Below are 25,461 nucleotides of genomic sequence, written 5' to 3'. Positions count from 1 at the left end.
GACGGGGGTGCCCCGCCCGGGTCGCGAGGCCCCGCCGCCCGCCCCTTGCGAGCGGCAGCCGGGCCGGCCAATGGGGCTCCGCCCGCCTCTGAGGGGCGAGGCGGGGCGCGAGGGCGCCGCCATTTTGTGAGTCTATATAACACGTCGCCGTTGGTGCCGCTCCTGCTGCTGCTCCTCCTCCGGCGCCTCCGCTCCGCTTCCCTTCGGGCCGCCTGCCTGTGCCATGGACGGGTGAGCGAAGTGGGGGGGTTGGGGGCTCGCCCGACAAAGGCTGGGGGGGTTGGGGGCTGAGGGAGGGGATCGGGAGCTGCGGCTCTCCTCACCCCCTCCCCCTTCGCCAGGAAAAGTTGGGGCGCGTGCCCGCGACGGGACAGAACCGCGCGCCACATCCGCCGCCTTTTCCTCCTCTTCCCCCTCCGCTCCGTTTCGCTTCCTCTTCACTTCATCCCCCCTCCGGTTCTAACGTCCTGTCGGGGGGCGCTCCTCCCTCCCTCTTTAAAAGTTCCGAAGCGCGACCCCGCCTCTTCATTCCCCGGTCTTGTGTGTGCGCGCGCGCGCGCCGCCTGCCCCTAAAAGTTCTAGCGCGCGCGCGCGCTTTTCCTCTCGCTTCCCTTCTTGGTCCCCGCCCCTCCTAAAAGTTCCAAATGCGCGCCCCCCCCCGCGCGCGCCTCCCGCCTTGCCTTTTGGGGGGGAGTTCGGAGCCCCGTCGGGGGCGCGCCCCTTGCCCCTCCCTCCGTCAACGTTCCATCTAGGCGCGCCCCCGACTTCCTCTTTCGTTCTTCTCTCCCCCCTCCCGTTCCTCCGCTCCTAAAAGAAAGTTCGGGGCGCTCAGGCGCATGCGCACATCTCTCTCTCTCACACACACAAACTTTTTGGGGGGCGGGGCGACCTCGTGGTTTTCCTCTGTCCCCGCCCCCGCCTGGGAGGCTCACCTCGCCTCCTCCCCTTCCGCAAGGACTTCCTTTGGCCTCAAGAGGATGTCAAAGGGAAGCGGGTGGATTGCGCGTGGGGGGGGGCAGAGACACGTGGCCAGTGGAGGAGGGAGGGAGGGGGCCTTATTAATGCCTCTGTTCCCAAAGGAATAGGGACCCTCGTGTGTGCATTAATGTTAGGGAATTAATTTGTTTAATTTTTGCAGCTTGAAGGCAACCCCACCCCACGCCTTGTGAGGGCATCCTCCATTTATTTATTTATTTATTTTATATGCCGCCCACACTACCCAAAGGTCTCTGGGTGGCTTACAACATTTAAAATACAATAAAAATTCTGAACAATTAAAATACAATTAAAATATATATAAAAATTGCGATCGGACCCACCTGGGGCCTGCCTCTGCTACCCAGAAGGCTCTCCCTGTGGGGCCGGTGGCTACAGAGCTTTGGGGGCCAAACAAGGCAGCCCCTGGCTGGGAGGTGTAGCCAAGGGTAGCCTGCCGTTGGGACTGCTGGGCCTTGTAGTTCAACCACGTTTGCGTTGCGCCCCCGCAGTTTCTGTCTTGGTGGTTCCCTTTTTTTAATGCTCCCTCTCGGGTGCCCTGAGGCCGCGTACCAGGGCTGTGTGAATGCTGTCTGGCATCCTTACAAACCTGAGTTTTTGGGTTGCGGGTGGGGGGGCTGCCTTTCTGGGTCTCCCAGACCTGATTCCTGCTCGGTCCCCCTCTCCTGCCTCTCAGGAGGTGAGCAGCCAGGCCCTCCCTCCCTTTTGCACGTGGCCTGGGAGTTCACACTCTCCCCTGCAGGCTACCATGGGTGGAGGTTGGAGCGCTGGGTGGGGAGAGGGTGGCTGTTTGTGGTGGTGTTCTTCCCCCCAAATGGAGTCAGGTATAGGTGACCTTGAAGAATTAAAAGTACAGTTGTGGGAAGGGCTGGCCAGAGAGGGTGGTTCTGCTCCAGGGCAAGCGCTGGGCCTCACCCAGTGACTCAGTGGGCCCTGCGTTGTCCTCTCTTAGTGGCCGTGTGGGGTGGCAGAGCCCTCAGGAGGCAGGACGCCTTGTGGAGGGATTAAAATGCCCTTTTGGCCCCTCCAGGAGCCTGGCCCTTCCCCCCCCAGGTGTCAGTGCCCCTTCCGGGGACTTAGGAGCAGGGCTCAGTGGCCGCCCTGCTGGTAAACCAACCTGGCAGGTTAAGGTGGCCTGTGGAGCCCGACCTCTTGCCGTTTCTGTGGGTAGCGGGGAGGCCAGGTCATCCTTCCACTCCACCCCAGCATAGTTTCTCTTTTTCGGAAGAGCAGCTCCGGGTGGGCAATGCCTGAGTTTCTCGTCTGGTGTCCTGGGGCTTGAATCAAACTGGGAGGGAAGTGAGATTTGCTGAGAGCCGTAAACACTTTCCCAATCAAGGTGGCTGGGATCAAGCGTGTCTGGTCTTGAGCGGGAATCCTTCTCATTCCTGCCTAGTAAACCTCTGCACCCAAATTATGCAGGTGGGTATTTTGAGGAAATCACAGGGTGCGTGCTGCCGTTGTTATTAACAGGTTCAGGATGAGGCCTTAGTACCTGGCCACAACAGGCACATCTGGGTCACTTCTCTTTGGGAAGTGTCTGAGGCCCTCCTGCTCTGTTGAGAGAGAAGGTGTGGAATTCCTTCTGCTCGTAATCCTCCTGAGTTTCTGGTGGGCTGGCATGTCCCCCTTTATGGTGCAGAAGCTGGGTCACGGCCTTCAGGTTTTCTACCCGCAAAGGGCTTGGCAAGCTTTGCTCTTTGGAAATGTTTCTATTGAGAGCTTGCCAGACAAAAACCAGCAACAGCCCCAAAACAGGAGTAACTTGGAGACTGTTTGTATATTAACGTGAGCTTTTGTGGGTCAAGCCCACTTGCAGAGGCCTCCTTAGATGGAGGCTTACAGGACTGTGATATTTACGCCAAGCCTCATGACCAGGGGAGAATAGCCTTTTTGGAGGGAAGTACTTAGAGCACTGATGAGCCTTCCAGCAGATCAATAATTCCAGAGCCGGAAGGGACCCCTGAAGAGGATCCGCTGCTTCCTGTTCTCTAAATTTGGCTTTCTAGGAATGAAGGTTCTTCTGTCGTCTTCATAGGACCTGCTTTGGGAAATGGTTCCTAAAAATTTACCCTAAAAGCTGGGACTTCTACTTGCTCTGGGCTCTGCAGGGTTGGGAAGCGGAAGGGCAGCAGGATCTGTGGGAGGGGGCGGCCCCCAAGCTGCACAGTCCAGCTGGAGAGGGTGCTGGGCCTGAGCCCTTGGCTTCCTGGAGGAGAAGAGGCGGATTCACCAGCGCCCCCTGCATCAGGGCTGAAGGCCAGAGTCTTGAATGGCCCCTGCCTGCAGACCACGAGACCTCTGAGATGCGTTGTCCTGAGCAGGGGCCTCTTTTGCTGAGCTGGGTGGAGGGTGGCCTGAGGCAGGGCCCAGGACACCTCTTCCCCTCCTGTGATTAAACAAACAGAGTATCTCTTGGGTGGAGTGTCCCATTTGCGTGGCTTCTGCGCATGTGGGTGTGGCTGCGTGGCACACCTCTGGCTTGGGCTGTGGTTGGGAGGCAAGGTGTGTCGCCTGCCGGGGGGGGGGGCAAAGGGCCCTTCCTTCCCTGGGTTGGAGAAGGAGTCCCTGCTGCAGGAAATGCCACCTTCTGTTTGTGTACTTCCATAACTCTTCTCTCTCTCTCTCTTTTCTCCCCTCTCTTTTCTCTTCCTTGCTGAGGATCGGCATGGCTTGCTTTTATAAAATTTACTTCAGGGACCTGTTCCAGGCTGCCCATGCAAACCTCTCTAACATTCTCATTCTTTCTGTTACAGCATTGTCCAAGATATAACAGTTGGTACAAAGGTAAGCGTTTTTCCTTCCTTCCTCTCAGTCGTTCAGCAGAGACTGGGGACATCCCATTCGTCGTCGTGCTCTGAAGCAACCCCTGCTTTTTGGTCCCGCAGCCCGGGGGGGGGGAGGCATAAAGAGCCGCAGTGACCCTGTGACAGGATAGCGCTGGAGCCGTGGGCTGGTGCCTTTCCGAGAGTGTTTGAGGGTCCTTGGGAAGTGGGTGACGGTGGACGGGCACCCCAAACGTGGCTCCTTGTCGTGGCTCGTGGCTTAGCTCTTCCCTAAAACCTGTCATTTTCGGGCAGTGTCTGTCTTCTGGGCCACCCGTGGGAGCCACAAAACCTTACAGAGCGGAGCACGAAGGGGGATATTTCTGCGATAGGCTTCTTACTTAGCATCTGGGATGTCCTTGACCCAGGATTCTGGGAGGTGGGGGGAGTTTCCAGGAAAGCTGGAGTCGGGGAAAACACTGCCAGCGATCTTTCTAGACAGAACTCTCTTAAGAAAGGGAGTGAATCCTTTTAACTCCCACTCATGCCGGGTCCCTGGTTGTGTATTAACAAGTTTTAGAAGATTTTGTTATAATGTTCCGAAGAATCGAGGATTTTTCTGCACATTATGATGGCCTTTTTAATCCTGCTGGTTTTACTTCTAGGCCTGAAATGGGGTCCTTTTGTTTCTTGTGTTGTTGGCAGAGGAAAGCATATTCTGGCTCTCAGTGAAAGGGCAAAAAAAAGTTGCAGCCCGTGAGAAACTTGAGTCAGGTGTATATTTCGCTTCTAGCGGGTATTGGGGGTGGGGATTGCAGGTTTCAAGGATGGTGCCTTCCGGTTCTGGACGTCTCCTCTGTAGCTGTGTGTTCTCAGGGAGAGCTCCCTCGGCCTGGCTCCCAGCCTGTTGGTTTCTGTTGTCTGTGGGAGATGGGAAGGAAAGTGAATGGGGTCAGAAGCACTGGGGGGGGTCACAGGCGGGGCAGGGAGAAATGAGCGTCACTGGGGGTTGCTCAGCCCCCTCTCAAAAAACACACACACACATACAAAAAGTGATGCCTTTTTTCCAGCTGCTCAACTATTTAGGACAAGTCCCTCCTTTTCCCCATCAGTCATGGGCTATCGCTGAGAAATTGGAGTTTTAAGGCTCCGGTGACCAGCCTGGGGATTAGGAATGATCCATTTTCCTAGCACAAGCCCAGATAAGAGTGCAAAGTTGTGCTTTATGCGCACCTGTGAATGCTGTATCCCTAGCTCTTGCTCTGAAAATTGTGTGGGCCACTCCCACCCCACCCCTCTGGCAGTAAGCAAAGGGGCCAGGGTGCCCCCCCCCGGCTACTGCATATGGGCGACAGAAACAGGCCAGGCTCTGTCCTGTGTGTGCGTATGTGTGCTCCTTTGTCGTCTGTTCCCGAGGCGGCCTGCTGGACAACCGATTTGCTCCGCCTGGTTTTGTCGGCCGGCCGGGATCTTTGCCATGGGAACAGCCATCGTGGCTTTGGGCCGCAGGCCAGGAATGCCTGGGTTTTTTTTGGGGGGGGGGGAATTCCAGTCATGGACTTGCCTCTTCAGTTCAGTGGCTGCAACAAGCTGGCGCTCAGCTCGGGGACTTGCCAGAACAGGCCGGCCTGCAGATGGGAGCCACATGTGTGGAAAACAAAGAGGCCCCTGCGCTGCCCCGGGAAACACAGAGGCTTTCCCTGAGGTTCTCTGTGTGCGCGCATGCGTGTATATACGTGTGTTTTGGGGGGTAACTGAGCGATGGAAACCTGGCTGGGAGCAGGACCTTGTCTTGCCAGGGCAGCCAGAGAGACCTGGAGGAGGAAATGGCAGCCCAGAGGGAGTCTTGTCCCCTCAGAGGGCCAGGTGAGGGTCCTCCAGAGCAAGAGGAAGCATATCCTAGCCCCCACCACCACCACGAGGTAGCCGGACAAGAGCCGTGCGTCCCGTCGGTCGCCGGATCCTCCCTTTTGCAGAGGGTCTCCTAGAAGGGATCCTTCAAAGTCTGCCACCTGAGCGGGTTCACTCTGCTCAGCGGCCCTTCGCTTCCACTCGCTAGGCCACATGGCAGCCTAGCTTTCTCACATATACTTCAGTGTGAGCAGAAGGTTTTGTCTTGCTTTCCCCCCCCCCTTGCAAGTTTTTATAGCCCCATTGAGGAAACGAGGATCCTTTTCAGAGAGCCATTACGTCTTTTAACATGATAGGAGGCAAATGCTAGGGTTGGATGGGGCAGGCGGAGGGAGGGAAGGAGGTTCTCCAGCGGAAGGGTCTGCTTTTCCCTGGAAGAAAAACCTGCTCCTTCTCTTTGATGGTTTCGTAGGCAGGCTGGCAGTGCTGGCAAAAAAGGGCCTCAGGGTGGCACCAGGGCCTTCCCCTGGCCAGGCAGCAAATGAACATCTAGGGGTTCATTTGGAGGCCTGACAGCTGAGACAAAGTGGCTTGCAATCGTTTGCATGTAATCTGTTTGCTAATTGGGCCTGGTGCAAACTCGTAGGAGCCCAGAGGGGTTTGAAATGTGCATCCCAAGTAGTTACCTCCGATTTGCCCACGTGGTATGCACTTACTGTCCAGGTTTCCTGGTCACAAGAGGTGTGGAGAAAGCCACACACACACACACCCCAAGCTGAGCAAAGGGGTTAGGATTCAAAGCCTACCCTTCCTTGGGGGCTAGTAGCTGAGGACCAGGGCTGCAGCCCCTAGCAATGGCCCCCCACCGGCAGATTTTTCTGTTCATGTGACTCCCATGTTTGAATCGTAAATTAGTTCTGGGTGACTTTGGATCTGGGTTTGAGGGTGCCTCGTTGGGATTCCAGAGCTGTACAAGATGTATGGTTCTTCCAGCATTCCTGAGAATGAATTCAGAATGACCAGAAAGGAGTCCTGCACAGGCAGGAGGGAGGAGGTGTGAACGGTGCATACAGCCAGGCAGTTGCTGCCAGGATAAATGTCCCCCATCGTCCACACAGTGTTCCTCTCCTCTCTGTCAGCACAGTGCCCTTTTCCATGTGAATTCCACAGCTTTTTCTCCCTCTGGAACATTTGTGGGATTTTCTTAGCCCTCCTCTGTGTGTGTGTGTGTGTGTGTGTGTGTGTGTGTGTGTGTGTGTGTGTGTGTGTGTGTGTGTGTGTGTGTGTGTGTGTGTGTGTGTGTGTGTGCGCGCGCGCGCGCGCACACACACACACACACACACACACACACACACACACACACACACACACACGTGTGGAGTTTCCTTCCTGAAATTCATGGGTGTAATAAGGGCTCTGGAGTCAGAACAATGGGGGGAGGGGGCTTCTTATCTGTTTCATCACTACCTGTTTTATTTTGTAAAGGAAAGTAGCTTTTCTTTGCTGCTTCCTGGAATCAAGCAGTAGAAGTGGGGTGGAAGAAATATTCTGGGCTTGGTACCAAAGGGGCAGGTAACCCTGCGTGAAGCGGGGCTGTTCACCTGTTTCCTTATTGTGTTTGTGGTACGTCACTTGATCAGATCAAATCAAATCTGCAAGCAGCTTGCAGGGTAAAAATGCACTGGACTGTCTGGCACTGTTTAAAAGCTGGCTGGAGACAGAAGTAACGAAATGTGCTAACGAAGGACCTGGCAAACAAAGCCATTTCACGCACACACACCCTCCCCAGATAAAGTCATCCGGGCAGGAGGAGCCTTCGCTGCCACCCCTGAGGTGGAAAGCCCTCAATGTGATGCGACCCGGCAGCCTTGGGTTGCCTGGTTTCAATTTCCCTTCGCCTTAAGGTTTCGATAATACGACAGGGCCAGGTGTGCGAATCCACATCGGGCAGCGAGACCGAGATGGTTCTCCTGGGGAGTTTCAGTTTTCCTTTTTAAAACAAGAAGCTGATGCTCATTCCCCCCGGATAAACACAAAATGTTCCTGGTGGAAGCTGGCAGGCGGGCGCCTGCTGGTCTGGGGCCAGGTTCCCCCTTTGGGGTTTTTCTTTGGTCACCCCCCTGTGGCTGTTGGGAGTCTGGTGCTGGGCTCTCACCTGTGCTTTGGCGTCTTGGGCTCCCGGTTGTCCCCAGGCCTTGCCTCTGGCCCATCCCCGTCCCTCTCGGTTGTCCCTTAACCTCGCCAGCCGACAGAGCTAAAAACAAGGCTGGAAACGTCCGGGTCCCTGGGTTCCCCTAGTTTTAAAGAGTGTTTTTGATGCCTGGTGTGGGCAGGGATCTAACCCCGTCAAACCAGAAGGACTGCATACCTTCAGCAGCAGCCGCCTCCCCTCTCTGCGCCCCTCCAGGGACTAGTTTTATCTTGTGGCCCATCTCCTCAGCAGCCCAGGGGGCCGGATGGGGCCCGCAATGGGGAAGGGGGACCAGAGCAGGATTGGGAGGGGATTCTGGGCTTCCTCTTTGCAGCCGAGCTGCAAAAACTCTTCCTCTCTGAGATTTGGCCACCGGCATGTAGAGATGGATGTTGAAACTGCCTGTTGTTGCAGGCAGGCCTCCCGTCCCTGGCCACCAGAAACCCCAGGTCTCGGCGTCTGGGCTTTGATCTCGGGATTGTAGCCTACAGCTCAGACATGGAGGCACATCGAGCTGTTTTTTTAAAAAGGAGGTGTGTGGGGGGGCTCCATGTGTTCCTCAGTTCTGTACAACGAGTCTGCCCTAGATTTTCCCGGTCATTGCACCAGGGGGCTTTGTTTCAGGCAGAGTTGCTCACACACGCTTTTTAACAAGGCTGAGTTCGTTCTGACCTCTGGCCCCTGGGGGGAAGCAAGCCACATCGGCCATCCTCTGGGCCTTGACACTCCCCGGCCCGCCCTGGCCCATCTCCCAAGGGCTCCTGGGCCTTCCTGCTTCCCGGTCCACGGTGCGCCCTTGATAGTTGCTGGTCCAGACGTGGTGTGGGCAGAGAAGACCAAGGGGGAGTTCCTGAGAAGGAAGCCATGCCCATTTTCCTGTGGGGTGTGAAAGGTGGGCCAGCCAGAGACGTAGTTGCCCAGTGGACCTCTTGTGCCATGTCTGAGGCCTTTGCCCTTAGAGGTGGGTTGGGGCGAGAGAAGGGGGGAGCCCCCTCTGGACTCTGAAGAGCATGGGGTCTAGCAGGGGCATTCAGAGGGGGTGGCGGCCTAGGGCCTTCCAGGCGCCCCTTGCCATCTTCTGGCACCAGCAAGGGTCCAGTCCACCAAGTGTCTCTCTCTTTCTGTCCTTCAAAAAAACCGTAAAGCTAAACTTTACTTCTGCCAGTCACACTCTGCCCCTTGCTTCTTAGTCTGTGGTTGATTCTGTGGTTAATTTGGAGAGGGGGGAAGAAAGGGGGTGCCTGTTTGGGAGATCGAGCTTCCTCCTGTATTTCTCCCCCCCCCCCCCCCCCCGGCAACCCTTGCTGCTTCGTTTCTGGGTTGTCGTCGTTTTGTTTCCACAGCCTCTGGGGAAGGTTTTGCCAAACGCTGTCAACTTACCTTTTCTTCTCTTTTCTCTTTCTCTTCCAGCGGGGATCTGACGAACTTTTTTCTGCCTGTGTCACTAACGGACCCTTTATCATGAGCAGCAGCTCTGCCTCTGCAGGTAACTTTGCCAGCCCCACACTTTTCCCCATGGTAGTGGGGGGCCAGCCCCATCCCGTCTCTCTTGAGAGCCCCTCTGGGCAGATGCTCCGCTTAGCCTGACCCAAGAGCAGCTGCAGTGTGTGTGTGTGCGTGTGTGCGTGCGCGCCTGTCTGTCTGTTTGTCTCCCTCCCTAGGGCAGGAACCCATCTCCCCCTCCTTTTGCTTGGTGTGTGAACACCCAGAACCTTTGCTTGGTCAGGGTTTCGTGGTGAGGGAGTCTCTCCTGCCCAGCAGAGGCAGGCGGGTAAGCGGTGCGGCCTGTAGGGGAGACACAGAAGAAGCAGAAGCCCTGGGACCTTCTAGTCCACCCCCACCTGCGAGCCCGGAGTGCCAAGACCCTCTTGAGTCTTGAGAGGAATTGACAGAAAGGGGTGTGTGATTTTTCTGAATCTGTTGGTCTGCTGCTCAGCTCCCTCCCTCCCCCCCCCAGCACTCCTTGATTCCTGCCAAAGGGCTTTTCCCCACCGGCCATCACCTTTGCCTTCTTGGCCTGCAGGAATGATCCACCTGGAGCCCCCGCGTGAGTCTGCTTTCTCCCCCAAAACACTCCGATGGGCCGGACTGGCCTGTCCAGGGTGGGCGGAAGTGGGTCTCCGAGGGGTGGCCCCATCTGTAGAACGCCTTTGCAGTTGGTTGGTCGGTCAGGGTGGCCTTTGCCAGCACCAGAGGGTTGGGCCCATGAAGACAGTTGAGCTGTTGAGTTTGGGGAAAAGGTTGGCTTTTCTTTGCCTCTGTTCCTGTCGTGGTGATCAGCTGCAGAGCTGGGGCGTGTCTTGTCCTTGGGAAAAGCTTTCCGAAGGGCATGAAGTAGCGGTTCGTCAGGAGAGTCTGGCACACAAGCAGGAGGTCAGCTGCACAGCCGTGCATGGCATCTGGGGTGGGGCTTGGGCTGGGCTCATGGAAGCCACGCGAGGAGGCCACGCACTGCCTGATCACTGCACCAGCGCCTTGGGCAAAGGCCATCTGCGGATAGGCGCCGTTTCAGCAAAGCTGTGTGCCATTGCCCTGTGCCGGCTGGCCCTGAGAACACCCTCCTGTGCTGGTCCCACGGCCTCTCCTCCTTTGCCTACTGGGTGCGGGGGGACTCATGAAAAGCAATCCAAGCAATGGGTCGCAAGGGCTCAAGGACGTGGTGTGGCCTCAGCAGGAGAGCAAGGACGCTTTTCTGTGGCAAAACCATTTTCCCAGAGCAAATACCTGATTTTTTTAAACTTGTGTTTCCTTGAGTTTGTTAGTGGTGTGGAATTCCTGCCCAGCAAGTAAGAACAGGCTGAATCGGATGAGTTTCTTTTTAGCGCCTTGGGGGTGTTACTGACAGCCTTGTTCTCCAGGTTTTTCTTGAGAACACGCATCACGCCTAGTGTCATAAATTCATCAATGCGATAAAAGAGCTGTAGATCAGGCCAGGGTGCTCAGCCCTTGTAAAGCAGAACTGGCTGCACTGGGCCCCAGTGGCTTCCACTCACCACCCTGTGGGCCACCGAAGTGAAATAGAGGCGGAGTGAGACGTGTTCAGCAAGGGGAATGTGGTTGGGTGGGCGTGTTCCTTGGCCTCGGTGTGGTTGGTCCAACTGTGGGAGGGTGGCCCTTCTGCCCTTCACGGTTAACAGCTTGCAGGTTTACGTGTGCAGCAGGATCCTCCTTAAGTTCCCCTTTGCCCTGCCGTGAAAATGTGCTTGCGTGCGCACGTAGCTGGAGGACAGGACCCAGTCCAGGTGACTGCCTGACTTGGAAACGGACCTGGTTCCATCATGTGGATGGGTGGCTGGAGGGGCCGGGGGGGGTAATCAGAAGGAGGGGTTGCTCCCTGTCAACGGATGGTATGCTTCAGGAGCAGAAGCGGTGAATGGATCATGCCCTCCAGTGGCTCGGGTGTTCAAGAAGGACTTGCGGTTTGGCCCAAGAAGGTTGCGCGCCCTCCTGCTGCCGCCTCCTTCCCGGAGCGTGACTGGGGCCTGCCTCTGCTCTCTCTTTCTCAGCCAATGGAAACGACAGCAAGAAGTTCAAGGGAGACAGCCGGAGCGCCGGGGTGCCCTCGCGGGTGATTCACATCCGGAAGTTGCCCAGCGACGTGACGGAGGCCGAGGTCATCTCCTTGGGGTTGCCGTTCGGCAAGGTCACCAACCTCCTCATGCTGAAAGGGAAGAACCAGGTGGGGGCCTGTTCTCTCCTCTCATGGGGGGCCATCGTTTGGCCATGCTGGGCTGAAGATCCTTGCCGGGGGATCCATAGGGGCCTGACCTCTCGGCTGCCCTTTGCCCCCCCTTCCAGGCCTTCATCGAGATGAACACGGAGGAAGCGGCCAACACCATGGTCAACTACTACACCACCATCACCCCGGTCCTCCGCGGCCAGGCCATCTACATCCAGTTCTCCAACCACAAGGAGCTGAAGACGGACAACTCGCCAAACCAGGCGGTGAGTCACCTGGGGGCCAGGGTGAGGCCCTGCCCAGGCCCACCCTTTGCAGCTATCCATGGGCTATGGCGCAGCCTGGCTGCGGAGGAGGAGGGAGCCGAGAGCCGAGAGCCTCGGGTGGGTGGGGAGGCGCAGGGCTAGTCCTCCCAAGGGATCAGGTGGGCCTCTGGAGGGGGCAGAGTGGGCCAAAGAGGCAGAACTGGGGTGGGTGGGTGTGGGTCTTGGCGGGGGCATTGGGTCCCAGGCCCTTGCGCGGCAGCCCAAAGCAGGCGAGGCAGCAGCAGCAGCTGCTGTTCTCGGTTTGTTGCTTCTCCTTCAGGAGAGCTTAAAAAGGGAGGAGGAGAAGGGGGAGGGAACGGGTCTGAGCCTCCTTCTCCGCCCAGCTGAAGCCCGCTTTCCTTACCTGATCCCTTTGGCCCCACAGCGCGCGCAAGCAGCCCTCCAGGCGGTCAACTCGGTCCAGTCGGGTAACCTGACACTCTCCGCTTCTGCCGCGGCGGCAGTGGACGCCAGCATGGCCATGGCGGGGCAGAGCCCGGTCCTGAGGATCATTGTCGAGAACCTTTTCTATCCCGTCACCCTGGATGTCCTGCATCAGGTCAGAGGCGGCCTTGGCCGGTGGGTTGGTAGGGGAAGCTTCGAGGGGGCCTCTCGGGTGAGGGGAGCTGGTTGTGGTTTTTGGCCCCCCCCCCAAAGAAAGCAGGCATGATGACCTGTGCAACATCCCCATTGCTCTTGTGTATCTTTTCCTTTCTTTTGTGAAATGAGCTCCGGCCGGTTTGGGCAGTGAGAGCCTTAAATCTTTCTCGTCAGCCCTGCTGAGTCTTGGTGGCCCCCCTGAGTTTCCACGTTGGCAGGAAGGCAGGATCAGCTCTAGACAGACCCAGCTATTGGGGAGGGAGATAGTTTATGAAGAGCGGGGGGGTGTGATGTCCATGGGAGCTTCTCCCGCTCAAGAACTGGAGGGACTGGGATGGCCGGACTTCTTCTGTCCGGCCTCTGGTGCCCTCTGGAGTCGCCCGCTGAGTAGGAGGAGTGTGCCACCTGGCGCGCTGTGCCAAAGGGTTCCTGCCCTAACGGGGAGGGGGGACCCTTCTGCTGTGAGCCTAGAAAGGCAGCAACCGGGCAGGGGGAATGGGAACCCTTCCTGGCCCTGTCGGCAGCAGGATGCGTGTGTGTGTGGGGGTCAGCGAGGGGAGGGAGGCGCTCCCTCCTCCTCCCCTCCACCGCTGCCGAGAGGTCCTCGTGTGACTTTCTGCCCTTGCTCTGTGGGTCCCCAGATATTCTCCAAGTTTGGCACCGTCCTAAAGATCATCACCTTCACCAAGAACAACCAGTTCCAGGCCCTCCTGCAGTACGCCGACCCTGTCAGTGCCCAGCATGCCAAACTGGTGAGTCTTGGGGAGGGCAGCAGAAAGAGAGCCACCTTCCGGAGGGCAGAGGGCAGGGCTGGCGGAAAGAGGGGGGACCCTCTGGGTTGTAGAAGCCAGGGGTTGAGTGGGGTGGGCAGTGACCTGGGGGGGGGGAGTCTGTGGAAGGCAAACCTGCCAGAGCAGGGAAGCGGAGGGGGAACGGCCTGCTCTCTTCCGCATGGAGATGATGGAGGAGGATGTGTGTCTGCTTTGTCATCTTTCTCTCCCCCACCCCCTGGCAGTCCCTGGACGGGCAGAACATCTACAACGCCTGCTGCACGCTGCGCATCGACTTCTCCAAGCTGACCAGCCTCAACGTCAAGTACAACAACGACAAGAGCCGGGACTACACCCGGCCGGACCTGCCCTCGGGCGACAGCCAGCCCTCCCTCGACCAGACCATGGCCGCCGCCTTCGGTAAGGAGGGCGGGCCGAGTGTCTGCGGAGCCCTGGGGGGTGGGGTGGGGACCACCAAGCAGTCCATCTCCAAGGCCCACTGCTTTGCCTTCCTTTCACAGGAGCCCCAGGCATCATCTCTGCCTCTCCCTACACGGGGGCCGGCTTCCCTCCTGCTTTTGCCATCCCTCAAGCCGCAGGTAAGAACCTCTTCGGGGGGGGACGGGGTGTTCTAAAATAAATGCACGGCTTCCCCTTCTTCCTCTTTCTCTCCCCCCCCCCAACACTCTTTGATTAATTGCAGTTCCTCCACCCCACCCCACTCCATGGAGCTGACGGGAGGGTCAGCAAGCGAGAACCTCCAGGGCCCAGCCTGGGCTCTCACCCTCCGGGAAGTGTGTTCTCTAAGCCTGGGAGAAGTGCCCCAGAGCAGGTGGGGGGGATCCAAACCCTTCCAACGAGAGAGCCAGGGATAGACACGTGCTTTGGGCACATCCTTCTCTTCCCCCCCCCCACCCCGGGACCCTTGGCACCTCCTGCCCCGAGGGGTGGGGGCTGTCTTCTAGGTGGGTGCCTGAGGGGTGTCATGGGCGGGGGGCCCGTTGCCTGCTGCATGAAGTGACCGGAATGTGCACATCTGTGGTTCGGGGTGTGGTGCATGGTTAAAACGTGGCATGCGTTGTTGGACAGGCCCGAGGAATGTGCAGCTTTGTGTGTGTGTGTCCCGTTCCCCCCCATCTGACCTGGCCCAGGACCAAGGAGAGCAAAATGCGCACACACACACAGAGCAGCTCTAGCCGCCCTCCCCTCAAGACTGGAAGCCCCCTCGGGTCCCTTTCACGCTCTGTACGTGGGAGGCCCCTAAGGGAGCCCGCCCGCCCACGCCCCTGTTTCTCTGCCCGGGCAGGGAGTGTCTCTGCCACTGCTGACATTGCCGGTTAATGTGCTTTAATTTTTCCAGGCCTTTCCGTGCCAAACGTTCACGGAGCCCTGGCCCCCTTGGCGATTCCGTCTGCCGCAGCCGCCGCCGCTGCCGCAGGGCGGATCGCGCTCCCCGGCCTGGCCGGGGCAGGGAACTCCGTCCTGCTGGTTAGCAATCTGAACCCGGAGGTTAGTGGAAAAGCCCTTCTCGCGCTCTCTCTTCCTCTTCAGCTGAACCTCTGTCCTTCGGTTCCTTGTTCCTTTTTTTAAAAAAATTATGATGATGATGATGATTACTTTCCTCCTTGTTTTGCTTCTTCCCAGTGACTTTCCGATCTCACTTCACTTCTCAGAAAAATGCCCTGTGCCCAACCTTTTGCCCTCTTGAGAAAGTCCGGCAGGGGAACCCTGGGGGGGGTTGTGGGGGGGCACTGAGAGGGGCCTCCTAGAAGCCACAGCCTCTTTCTCAGGCGGCGCTTGCAGGCCAGAGGACAGATGCCCACTGGGGTTTCCGGATGCTACTTGTGATAGGAGCCTCTACAGTTTTGCCTCTCCTGGGGCTGCTTCCTTCACCACTGTAGGACTGGGGGGCCCCCCCGCGCACCTCATCTTCTCTGGTGTTTTCTCCTTGGGTGTGGGGTCCCCTTCCTGCCCCCCGTTCCCAGTTGGAGTGACAGGGCCTCTTCTGTCCTCTTCCTGGGTGCTGGCTAAACTTCCTCCTGCCCCCCACCCCGCAATTTTGCATCTCCCATGCCCTGTGTTGGATGCCTCGATTTCCCCCTTTAGCCAGAAACCTTTTGAGTTGTTGTGTGCCTTATTTTTCCTGCTCTTTTAACTTCTTGAATATTTTTTATGTTTTTTTCAGTTCCATTTTAACCTTTTCTTCCCTGCAACCCCACCTTTTGAGTTGAGGCCTTGTTTGGGGCACAGGGTGGGGTGGGGTGGACAGCTTGCCAAAAGGACTCGAGGCACATCGAGGATTTGCCGCGAGGATTTAAATCGGCCTGGCCGCTGCGGTGGGAGACGCCTTCCCCCATGCAAGCCTTAAAGGGCACGAGGGGCTCTCCCCCCCTGCCTGCCTGCCTGCCTGCCATGGGTCGCGGGGCCCCCCGGCTCAGCTGAGGCCTCCCTGCAGGAGAGAGCGGGCTAGCTGCAGGGACTGGCCGTGGCCGCGCTGGGAGCTCCTAACGCAGAGGCATGGATGAGAGCATCACTGTCTGTTTAACCCGTTTTTAATCTGGATCTGCTGTTCCTTGTTCTGTCGACAGCACCTTTTTCTTTTTGGGGCACGATGGGTTGCCAGCCACGCTCGCTGTCTTGCCTGCCCCTGTCCTCAGCATGATCCCCATGCCCCCTGTGCCCCCACCCGCTTGGGAGGGCTCCATTTCTGGAGCGGTTCCTCCCTGCTGGGGAGAGTCCAGAGAGGAGGAGGGGATGTTCCCGAGCCTTGGTTTAGGGGCCAGGAGGGAGGTGGGCACGGGGTGGCCATCCCACCCAGCCACTCTGGGGGAGAAAAGGCCGGACCTGGGATGAGTGGTTCTGAGACTCTTTCCCAGAGGGAAACGGCCACATGTATCTGGATTAGCTCCGGGTGTCTCTTGGGGCTTCCTTGGCCCCAGAGGGGGCAGAGGAGTGCCCCGGGTTGCTCTGCTAGGCAGGGCCGCCTCTCAAACTCTGTGCCTGGTCTCGGAGGCGCACATGGTTGGGTCCCTTGCCAGGGTTCAGAGGGGATCCCCACCCCAGCCGCCCGTGGTGCCAGCGAGGGTGGCTGCCCGACATGTCTCATGCCCCTTGTGTGTGTGTGCGTGTGTGTGTGTGTGTGTATCGCTGCGGATGCTTGGTTGTGTTTTTCCCCCACTCGCTCGCTCGCTCCTGCTTTTCTCTTGGGCTAGAAACTGTGGTACCTGTAGTAAAGCTGAACTAATGACTTCAACTTTTGGTTTCTCCATTGCTTGTGTAATCAGTGTTGTAGAGAACTTAATCTATGCATATGCCCGAAGGGGCAGTATGTTCTCCAGAGGGACCTGAGCCTCCACCAGCCACCAGGAGAGGGAAGGCCGTGTCCAGCAGCGGGAGGGCCCCTGGGGGAGGTGGCCGGATGGGAGGAGGTGTGTGGGTTGTCCCCCTTGTGCTGGGTGGCCTCCTCCTGGTCTGGCTCACCACGGCAGTTTTGGCAAAAGGGAAGCTTTTGTGGACCCGGTCAGGCCCCATGAGACGTCCGCCCCTCTTTGGAGAAATGTCCCTTGGCTTGGCTCACCAGTCCACAAGGAGGGCTGGAGGGATTCGCCAAGGGGAGCAGCCATCCTGCCGCGCTCAGGAGCGCCCCTAAAGTGCACCTCCTTCCTGGCCCCACTCAGCTTGGCCATTGAGCCTGGTGGGATCCTCGCTGGCCTTTAGAGGGGCTGCTGGGGGATCCTCCCACCGGGGCGGTGTGGGGCTCTCGGTGGCCCTTTGGTGGCCTTGGAGGGTCAGCAGAGGCTGTGGCTTGGCTAGGCCAGTTGCCCCTCTGCTGATCCAGAGGCAGGTGGTGGCTTCCTGCTGGGTGGAAGGCACTACTCGTGAAATGGGGAAACGGGCTTTTATTCTTCAGATAGCCACTGCTCCACTGGAGAGGCTCAAGGAGCGTCTCGGAAGCTTGGCAAGAGAGGAAGGGAGGAACGCTCTCCGATCCGGGCCTTGGAAGGCCTGGGCCGCTGCTGGCCACTGTGGGTTTTGAAAAGCTCTACAGGAGAGGAGGCGACGAGATACTTGCTCCAGGTGGGGCCCTCCCTCGCCTGCCCCCCAGGAGCTGCAGTCCCTCGGCCCCCGTCACTGGGTACTGCTGGTGCTCTGGGTCCCTCTGGAGTGATGCTGCCTCTTCCCTCTTAGGTAGACCTGACTTGAGTAAAATGCTCTCCTTTTTATTGTTCTGTTTCACTAGGTTTTTTAATTTTATTTTTAAAAAGCAAAACGAAACCCTAATAACTAGTTCTTTCTGTAAAAAGTGTGTTTGTGCGTTTTAGAAAACTAGAAATCTTTACTGATGGAACACTACATATTTCTTTTATGTATTTACTGACCTGTGTTTTTTTTGCTACTTTTTTTTCCTCCCTTTTCTCTCTCCATCCCCCTTCCCTCCTTATTATTTTTTTCTCCTCCCTCCCTCCCTGATCCGGAATTTCTTTGCCAACTGACTGCACGGTACCCTTCTGCTTCCTGTTGTTGCTTTGAAACAAAAACATGTATATATATGTATATACATATATATAAATGCATATATATATATATGTATATATTTTTACAAAAAAAAACACTCCCCTCAAAAACCAAACCAAAATCAAACAAACAAACAAAAAAAACCTTCCTGTGCTCCTTCGGAAACCAACCTGCCCTCCAATATTAACCACCTTGACAACTTCATCATCCATCAACCAATGTCCACCATTTCCTGTCGGGGACTCTCGCCTTTCCTCCGTGGTCAACCTGCGACTCGCGCCACCTTCGCTCTCTTCCTCCGATTCCTTCCCTCTTCCCTTCTCCCTTCGCTGCCTTGCCTCTGCTGTCCTCTCAAAGAGAGTTACGCCCCAATGCCTCTTTATTCTTTTCGGTATGTTATCATTCACACTTTTTTTATTACCTTTCCCCCCCACCCCACCCCTTCCATTTTGAGGTTTTTACTTTTGGGGGGGAGGGGTGGTGGGGGGAGGGAAGGGTTTGGTTCTGGGCGGAGGAGGGAGGGCCACGTGCCACTTTGGCCGAACGCTTTAATGATCTTAAACGTGTTCCTTTCGTTTGGTTTGGTTGCTTTTTCTCCTCTCCATCCCCCCCTTTTTTTATTTTAATTTTTTATTACACCAGCTCCATGCATGGTTTGGGTTGCTTTGCATGCCTTTTTTTCAGGGGGGGCAGGGAGGTCAGGGTTAGGGCGCGCCGCGATGGGTTGGTCTCATCCTGGCCATAGGCATTCCTGCTGAGGGGAGGGGGTTGTAGGGGGAGCACCAGTGTTTTCAGACTCTCTTAAGGATTATCCGGCACTGTCAGGCTTTAGTAGGGTTGCCGTTTTAGCGCTGCCGTGCTGTAACGTGGCACGCGCCAGTCCAGAGCAGCATAGCTGATGGGGGGGAAAGAGGGGAGGGCCCGTCTGCCCATGGGAATGGGGTGGGCGGATGGGTGGAGCCGGAGGGGGTCTGGTTGACATGAATTTGGGTCGAGGGGGCTGGCCTAGTTCCCTGAAGACGTCCCTCTTTTCCCTCCCCGGCCGTGGCTCCAGGGGTGTACGGAGATGTCCAGAGGGTGAAGATCCTCTTCAACAAGAAGGAGAATGCTTTGGTCCAGATGGCCGACGGCAATCAAGCCCAGCTGGGTGAGTGGGAGGATGATGATGATGATGAGGGGCCCTTGAGCGTTGTGCTGTGACGGGCCACCACACACCGGGGTATCGCCTTCCCCACCTCTCCCAACTGGCTGAGCCGCCAGCGGCCGAGGGAGGCCTGTTCGGGGCAAGCCTGTCTTTGGCCACCCCAGAGCCGCCCAGCAGGAAGTGTCCAGTTTGGCCCGAAAGGAAGAAGGTGGGCAGGGGGGAGAGGCAGCCATGCGGTATCAGCCCCTTTTAGGAAAACCCTCCTGGTGAAGGTGTCCGAAACCGGCAGGATCAGGTTGGGTGGGGGTGGGAGCTACCTTGGAATCGCCCCAGGCCGTCTCTCCGGGGAAGGGGTCCAGGGGCCTTGTGGGGGGCGGGATCAGCCTCTGAACAAGAGAGCTGCATTGCCTCCCCCCCCACCAAGCCAGCCTTTTTTGCTTTCTCCTCCCCAGCCATGAGCCACCTGAACGGGCAGAAGTTGCACGGGAAGCCCATCCGCATCACGCTGTCCAAGCACCAGACGGTGCAGCTGCCCCGGGAAGGGCAGGAGGACCAAGGGCTGACCAAGGACTACGGCAACTCCCCGCTGCATCGCTTCAAGAAGCCTGGCTCCAAGAACTTCCAGAATATTTTTCCCCCCTCGGCCACCCTGCACCTCTCAAACATCCCGTGAGTCCTGGGTCTGGGCCCCAGAGGCTTCGCCTGCGTGTCCCCTGTGTGTCCCAGTGGGGGTCTCGAGGCCACGCAGGCGGAGGGCAGCAGCTGGCCTTTGCTCCCTCCGAAAGGGCAAGGAGGCCCCTGGCCATGAGAGGAGCCTTCGGCTGGCCTTGCCTGCCTGCCTGCTTGTGGTTCCCCTGGTCGGTCGTGTTGGGGGTTAGGCCCCTTGCCCCACTGCGAGGGAGGACCTGGGGCCCTCTGCAGCCAGACAGCTGGTGCGATCTGGGGAGCCAGAGGGCGGGAAGGCCCGCCCGGCCTGCCCACCTTCCAAGGGGGTGGGGGTGGGGGTGGGGGCGTGGGTCAGCATGAACCAGGCCTTTCATCACCTTTTTCTCCTCCCTCCCCCCAGGCCTTCGATCGTGGAAGATGACCTCAAGTTGCTGTTTTCGAGTAATGGAGCTGTCGTGAAGGGCTTCAAATTCTTCCAGTGAGTCTGGATCCCCTCTCAGGCGGGTTGGCGGGGGGAGGGTGGTGGTGTTTTAAACCCTTTTGGGTCCACAAAGGTTGGGGGGCCTGTGAGATCACGGCAGGACCGGACATGAACCACATAGAAGGCAAGGAACTCTCCCTGACCCGTGTGCCTGTCCACCCTTCTCCGCCCTTCCTTCCTTGACCGCTCAGGGCTTGTATGTCTATCTGTCTCTGGCAGGAGGGACCGCAAGATGGCCCTCATCCAGATGGGCTCGGTGGAGGAAGCCATCCAGTCCCTGATTGACCTGCACAACCACGATCTGGGGGAGAACCACCACCTCCGCGTCTCCTTCTCCAAGTCCACCATCTAGGTGCTGCCGCCTGGGGATCCGGGGGGGGGGAGAGCTGGTGGCAGGACGGACCTGACTCGAAGAAAACAAAACGCCGCCACCCCCCAACACCCTCCCACCCCCACCCTGCCGTCTTAACGGGCTCAGCCCTTGTGGCCTCTCTTGCAGCGTTTATTTGAAGGGCTGACCCATCATCATCAGGGTGGGAAGGAGGGACCACTTCCATCATTCCAGAAAAGAAAAAAGCCACTTTAAAAAGGAGAGGGGTGGAACTGCAGCTGAAGTGACCTTAAAATCATCATCAACAACAGCAAATTTTATTTTTTTTACGGGGAGGGAGCTGTGTTTTGGGTTTTTTTAAGAAGCTAATATTAATTCACCTTTTTTGTTGCCTGTGAGCGAGTGGGGGAGGGCATGACTGTCTCCGATCCGGGGTGGTGGAGGATGGGAAGAATAATCTGCCTCCCTTGTTGACTTTCTCTTCTGGGTCAGCCCCCTCTTCCTGGGGAATCAGCCCCCCTCGGCCTTTCTCCCCCCCCAACGGAAAAGAGAAGTTCTTGCCCTCCCCCCCCTTTGCCCTCCTGTCCCCTTCGTCTGGATCATCTCCACAGCCGGTGCCTTGCCTTTTCCAGACCCCATGCTGTGCCGTTGCTGTCCTTTCTGGGACACTCTCCCCCGGGCCCTGCCTTCCCCGCACCCACAGATGCCTTCTGGGGAGGGAAGGGGGCAGGTTGGAGATTTTGGGGGGCCAGGGGCTGCCTTTTTTTTGTGGCCTTGTCTATCCAAGCTCCTCCAGTGCCTTAGGAGAGTTTTCTTCCGCTCAGGGTGGGAAGAGCAGCCACTGTGGCCACCAGGAGGAAAGGGCTGATCCAGGGGCCTTCTGGGGGGGCATCCTCTTACCTCTCTTGGGACCCCCTTCGCCTTGCCTTCTTTTGGGGTGCGATGCCAGAGTGCGAATTTGCAGGGACAGCGCCTGGGCTCTTCCCCAGTGTGGGCGTGGAAGATTGGGGGGAAGAGGATCTTGACCCCCTCAGGAAGGTCCTGCTTTTGCAGGTAGGCTTCCCAATGGGCGGAGCATCAGAACCAGCCCGGATCCTGGTGGGTGCTTGGCCCCCTCCTGAGAATGGGTCCCGGAGGCCTTTGCACCCAACCCTTGATCTCTGCTTCACACCAGCGCCTCTCTTTACTGATAGCTTCTTATTTTAATCCCTTTTTTTATTCCTTGGGGGAGGGAAATCTTCCTTACAAGCCGCCTCTCTTTTTTTCCATAGCAATATTTCCAGTTGACCAAAAACCTGAAAGGCAATAGCATAAGTTTGTTTGATAGATCAGATGGTATAAATGTATCTGAACTTGTTTGTCTGCTTTCCTTTATATCCTGTACTCTTATATTTCTCTGTAAGCTGGAAAAAACAAAACGAAAAAAAAGTGCAGGAATAGTTCCTCCAGAGAGGAGGGTTGTGCGGAGATAAAATGGTATACTTTGAAGAAGTATTTAAAGTTGCAAAGCCCCATGTGGCTTCAAAAGGGGGAGAGACACACACCCCCCAGAGGGGAGGGTCGGTCTTCCTTCTATCCATACTTAAACCTGCCTTATTTAAGGAAATAGAATAGGCCTTTTATTATTGTTGTTATTATTTTTCCTGGAGGAGAACCTCAGCCACCCCTTCCTGCTTTTTTTTGGTTCCAGCGTGGCCTTACTGTCCCTTCCCTCTCTCTCTGGCGAGATTTTCCAAGACAACCGGAAGCTTCTCGTTCGTATCAGGGTTACTTCAATTTGTGGACCAAAGTTTCTACTTTTTCGTTCCTTTTCTCCCCCCCCCCCCCCCACGTACATGGACGTTGTGGCCGGTTGGCACCTCCCTGGCTCTGTTTCGCAGCAGGCCTCGGCTTCGCTTTCTCCCTGGGTGGTGGGTGGGTTTGGTTTTTAAAAGTCTTAAAAGCATCTCTCTCTTTTTCTTTCCTTTCTTAAAGGCCATCCCCAATATTATGGGATGCCGTCTGTGCTGGAGGTTTGTGTGTGTGTGTGTGTTGTTGTTTTCCTTGGAGGGGCTGTCTTGGGTTGCCTGCTTCGGGCAAGGGCAGGGCGGTTGGGAGAGCTGAGCCCCCAGAAGTCCTATTGCAGGGGGGGACCCCCTTTGCAGCCGGGGCCCAGGGCTAGGGCCGAGGGAGGGAGGGAGGGTCGGCCGGCCGCTGCCTGCCTCTTTTCAGGCTTTGGTGGGAGGTGAGAAAGCCCGCCCAGCAACCCCCTGCCATGCCAGCTGGCCCACGGGGCGGCTGGTCAAACGACCCACCCACTGGCCATGGCAGGAGTGAGCCCGGGCCTTTGGAAGCGCACGCTCCTGCAGTAGACTGGGCTCTCATGGGTCCAGCGTGCCCCGGATTCAGCTGCCCTGGAGGCTGGAATGGCCAGGAGGGGGGTTCACCAGATGTGGGGCAGGGAAAGGGCCACCAGCTGCTTCACGGGGGGGGCAGAGGGCTGCCTTCAGAAGGCCTTGCCGGTCCTCCCCCCTGACACCAGAAGCCTGCCCCAAAGGAGCAGCGTCCTGTCCCCCCCCCCCCCCCAAATGCCTTCTGCCTGGCGTCTCTTGTGACCAAACTGACCCGTCTCCTCGACCCCAGCTCGCTTTCCATTCCTCCATCCATCAGAAAGCAAGGTCTGGGGGTCCTTTTTCCAGGCTGGCCCCTGGGGGCTTCGCTCTTTCCAGTCTCCCAGCCAGACAGCCAAGGAGATTTTTGGGTCATCCGGAAAGTACGTTTTCTAAGTTCTTTTCTGGATGTGTGTTTTGACGGGGGGGGGGGGACGAACTGGGAGGTTCCCAGTTTGCCCTTTCAGAGCAGGACCCTGCTGGTGGTGGCCCCCCACGAATTAGGTGGGACCTCCCGACTGCCTCTTGTTTTGGACGGCCTTAAGCTGACCCCTCTCTTCTCCCCCCAATATTCGCCAGACCCTTTTTTGGGGGGAGGGACTCAGAAACAACCCCCCCCTTTTCTTTTTTTGTCTGGCTGCCTTTCTTCCCTGAATCTGCCCAGCCAAGCCATTGGCGACTGGCTACTGTCCTGGTGTGTGTCTGTGTCGGGGGGGGGGATTGTTGTGTGCTTTGTTTTTTTCTGTTTGTGTGTGTGCACCCACTGTCCTACAGAGACCCACAGACGTCCTTGCAATGAATTGAGAGAGGGGCATTTCTGTCTGGGTTTGGTTTTTTTAAAAAATTTTTTTTGTTATTCCAGTATAAATACTGTGTTTGGGCTGGGGGTGCTTGTGTGTGTGTGTGGTTTCTTTCTTTGTTGCATGTAAATGTGAGTAAATGAGAAAAAAAGGTGTAAATATTTATACTTTTTTATACCTCTGTGAGACACGAGGGGAGGGCAGAACCCAAGTTTTTACGGCGAAACAGATGTATATTTTGATAACCAGCGATTTACAGGTTCAGTCTTGGTGGGGGAGGGAGGGGATTCTTTGGGGAGGTTCGACCAAACACCTCGGAAAAAAATTCCATTGCCTGGCTTGGGGAGGGGGAGGGGAAATGTAATGCAAAAAAAGGAAAAAAAATGAAATTAAAACTATTTTATAATGAAAAGTAGTATCTTTTTCTGTAGCATTTAGTTTTTTGCTTGTTAGGAAGCCATCATCGGCTGGTCTCTGTATTTCTTTTTATTTTGGCTTCAAATAAATGTCTTTCTGTATCCTTTTGCTCCTGTTTCTTTCCTCCTGTTTTTACTGTGCTCTTTTTTTCTTTTCTCCCCCCTTTATTTATTTATTTTATTTGTTTATTTATTTATTTATTGGTTCAGTTTGGTTTTTGTTTCTGCTTCACTCCGCACTCCCTCCTCCTCCTCCTAGCGTGGCTCCGCCAAGTCTTCCGTTTGACGCCGCCTTGTTTTTTCCCCCCTCTTGTGTCCATCACCTACCCACCCACCAGGGCCGCCTCCTCCTGCATCTTGCGCTCCCATGTGCCACCTGCTACTTTTTAAAGTTCGGCCGGGGAAACGGTGGCAGGGGTTGGAAGCCTACATGGGGTCCCGTAAAACCCACCTTTTGCAGAGGGAGAGAAGCCGCTTAGCTGTTTCCTCTCCCCTCCACCTCCCTGTCCTGGCAGTGACCTAGCCCATCGTCCCCAGGGCGGCGGCTTTCAGGCCAGGGTGCCAGCCTGTGCCCGCGGCCCTTGCCAGCCAGGCTTCGGAATGGAGAGTAGGTCGCTCTGCCAGCAGCCGGGGTGCAGGCTGGCCTCTTGCCCTCCTCTCTCTCTCTAGCAACCGCCCGAGAGCTGCTGCAGGGAAAAAACAGGGTCCCTCGCTCCCCTTACTGCCCATGCCTGGGGTCTTTGGGCCATGTGGGCAGCAGGTCTCTGGTGGCCACCCCCTCCACACACACACTCCAGCCCACCCTTGTGTCTCCTCCTTTTCTGAGCACAGCCACCCACCTGTGTGACGTGGCTGGTCTTCCTCCCACGAAGAGATCCCTCTCAAATCGGGTCTGCCTCTGTTCTCCCCCCCCCTTACACCTCCTCGCTCCCCTTGGCACAGCCGAGCTGGAAGGACCCTTAATGGATTTTTGAGTCCAGCCTTGGTCGGGGAGGCCCCGAGCGGGAACCAAACCCCCAACCTCCAGCCCTTTCCACCCCTTTGAATCCCCGCGGTTCCAGAGGGAATGAATTGCAAAGGGATTTCCCGCACAGGGGCGGGAGGGGACTCCCAATTCCCATCAGCCACCTCCGGTCCGGCCAAGGCGCTTGGGCACCATGGGAACTGGAGCATGGCCTTTCCCGTGTGCCCCCCCACCGTCCTCCGCCTCTCCCGTGGGAAAATGGAGGGGGGTGCTCTCCAGCTCTTTCAGACCTGTAGGGTGGGAGAGGAGGCTTCCCACCAGGCTGCCTTTGTTGCCATGGCAGCGGTTGGGGGCGTCAGCAGCGCTCTCATAAATCATCCTCATGAGCAGTGAGAACCGGCTGTGGCTTTGGGCGTGAAAGAGACCCCCACCCGCCCCCCCAACTCGCCCCTCTGAGGCCGACGGGCCTGGCAGACAAAGGTTTTCCGAGCAGACACCGTGGGGGCTCCCTCTGCTCGGGGGGCCTCCCTGGGCACTGCGCCCCCTCCAACTGCTTGGATTGGGGTTGGAGTCCGTGCCCGCAGGTCATTCCGGCCCCCACCCATGCCCCGGTTCCTC

General features: G+C 57.2%; 1 protein-coding gene across 2 annotated transcripts; it reads left to right on the top strand.

Moving 5' to 3' along the window:
* The first annotated feature begins 108 nt into the window (after nucleotides 1-108).
* Nucleotides 109-23,981, top strand: PTBP1 (polypyrimidine tract binding protein 1). 2 transcript variants are annotated; one of them, XM_072977832.2, is made up of 15 exons: nucleotides 117-231; nucleotides 3,753-3,783; nucleotides 9,214-9,289; nucleotides 11,310-11,482; nucleotides 11,602-11,748; nucleotides 12,173-12,346; nucleotides 13,029-13,139; nucleotides 13,403-13,577; nucleotides 13,679-13,756; nucleotides 14,518-14,666; nucleotides 18,030-18,063; nucleotides 18,727-18,819; nucleotides 19,269-19,485; nucleotides 19,883-19,960; nucleotides 20,183-23,981. In XM_072977832.2, the coding sequence occupies exons 1-15, from the start codon at nucleotides 224-226 to the stop codon at nucleotides 20,313-20,315; spliced, it is 1,677 nt and encodes a 558-aa protein (XP_072833933.1). In that variant the 5' UTR covers nucleotides 117-223; the 3' UTR covers nucleotides 20,316-23,981. The 2 variants fall into 2 exon arrangements, with proteins under 2 accessions (XP_072833934.1, XP_072833933.1); XM_072977833.2 differs by lacking the exon at nucleotides 9,214-9,289 and having other exon boundaries at nucleotides 109-231.
* The last annotated feature ends 1,480 nt before the right edge of the window (nucleotides 23,982-25,461 follow it).

This window comes from Pogona vitticeps, chromosome 7, assembly GCF_051106095.1.
Source record: "Pogona vitticeps strain Pit_001003342236 chromosome 7, PviZW2.1, whole genome shotgun sequence".
In the NCBI taxonomy this organism is placed as follows: domain Eukaryota; kingdom Metazoa; phylum Chordata; class Lepidosauria; order Squamata; family Agamidae; genus Pogona; species Pogona vitticeps.
The sequence above is the reverse complement of the archived record's forward strand: the minus strand, read 5'-3'. Positions and strand labels throughout refer to the sequence as shown.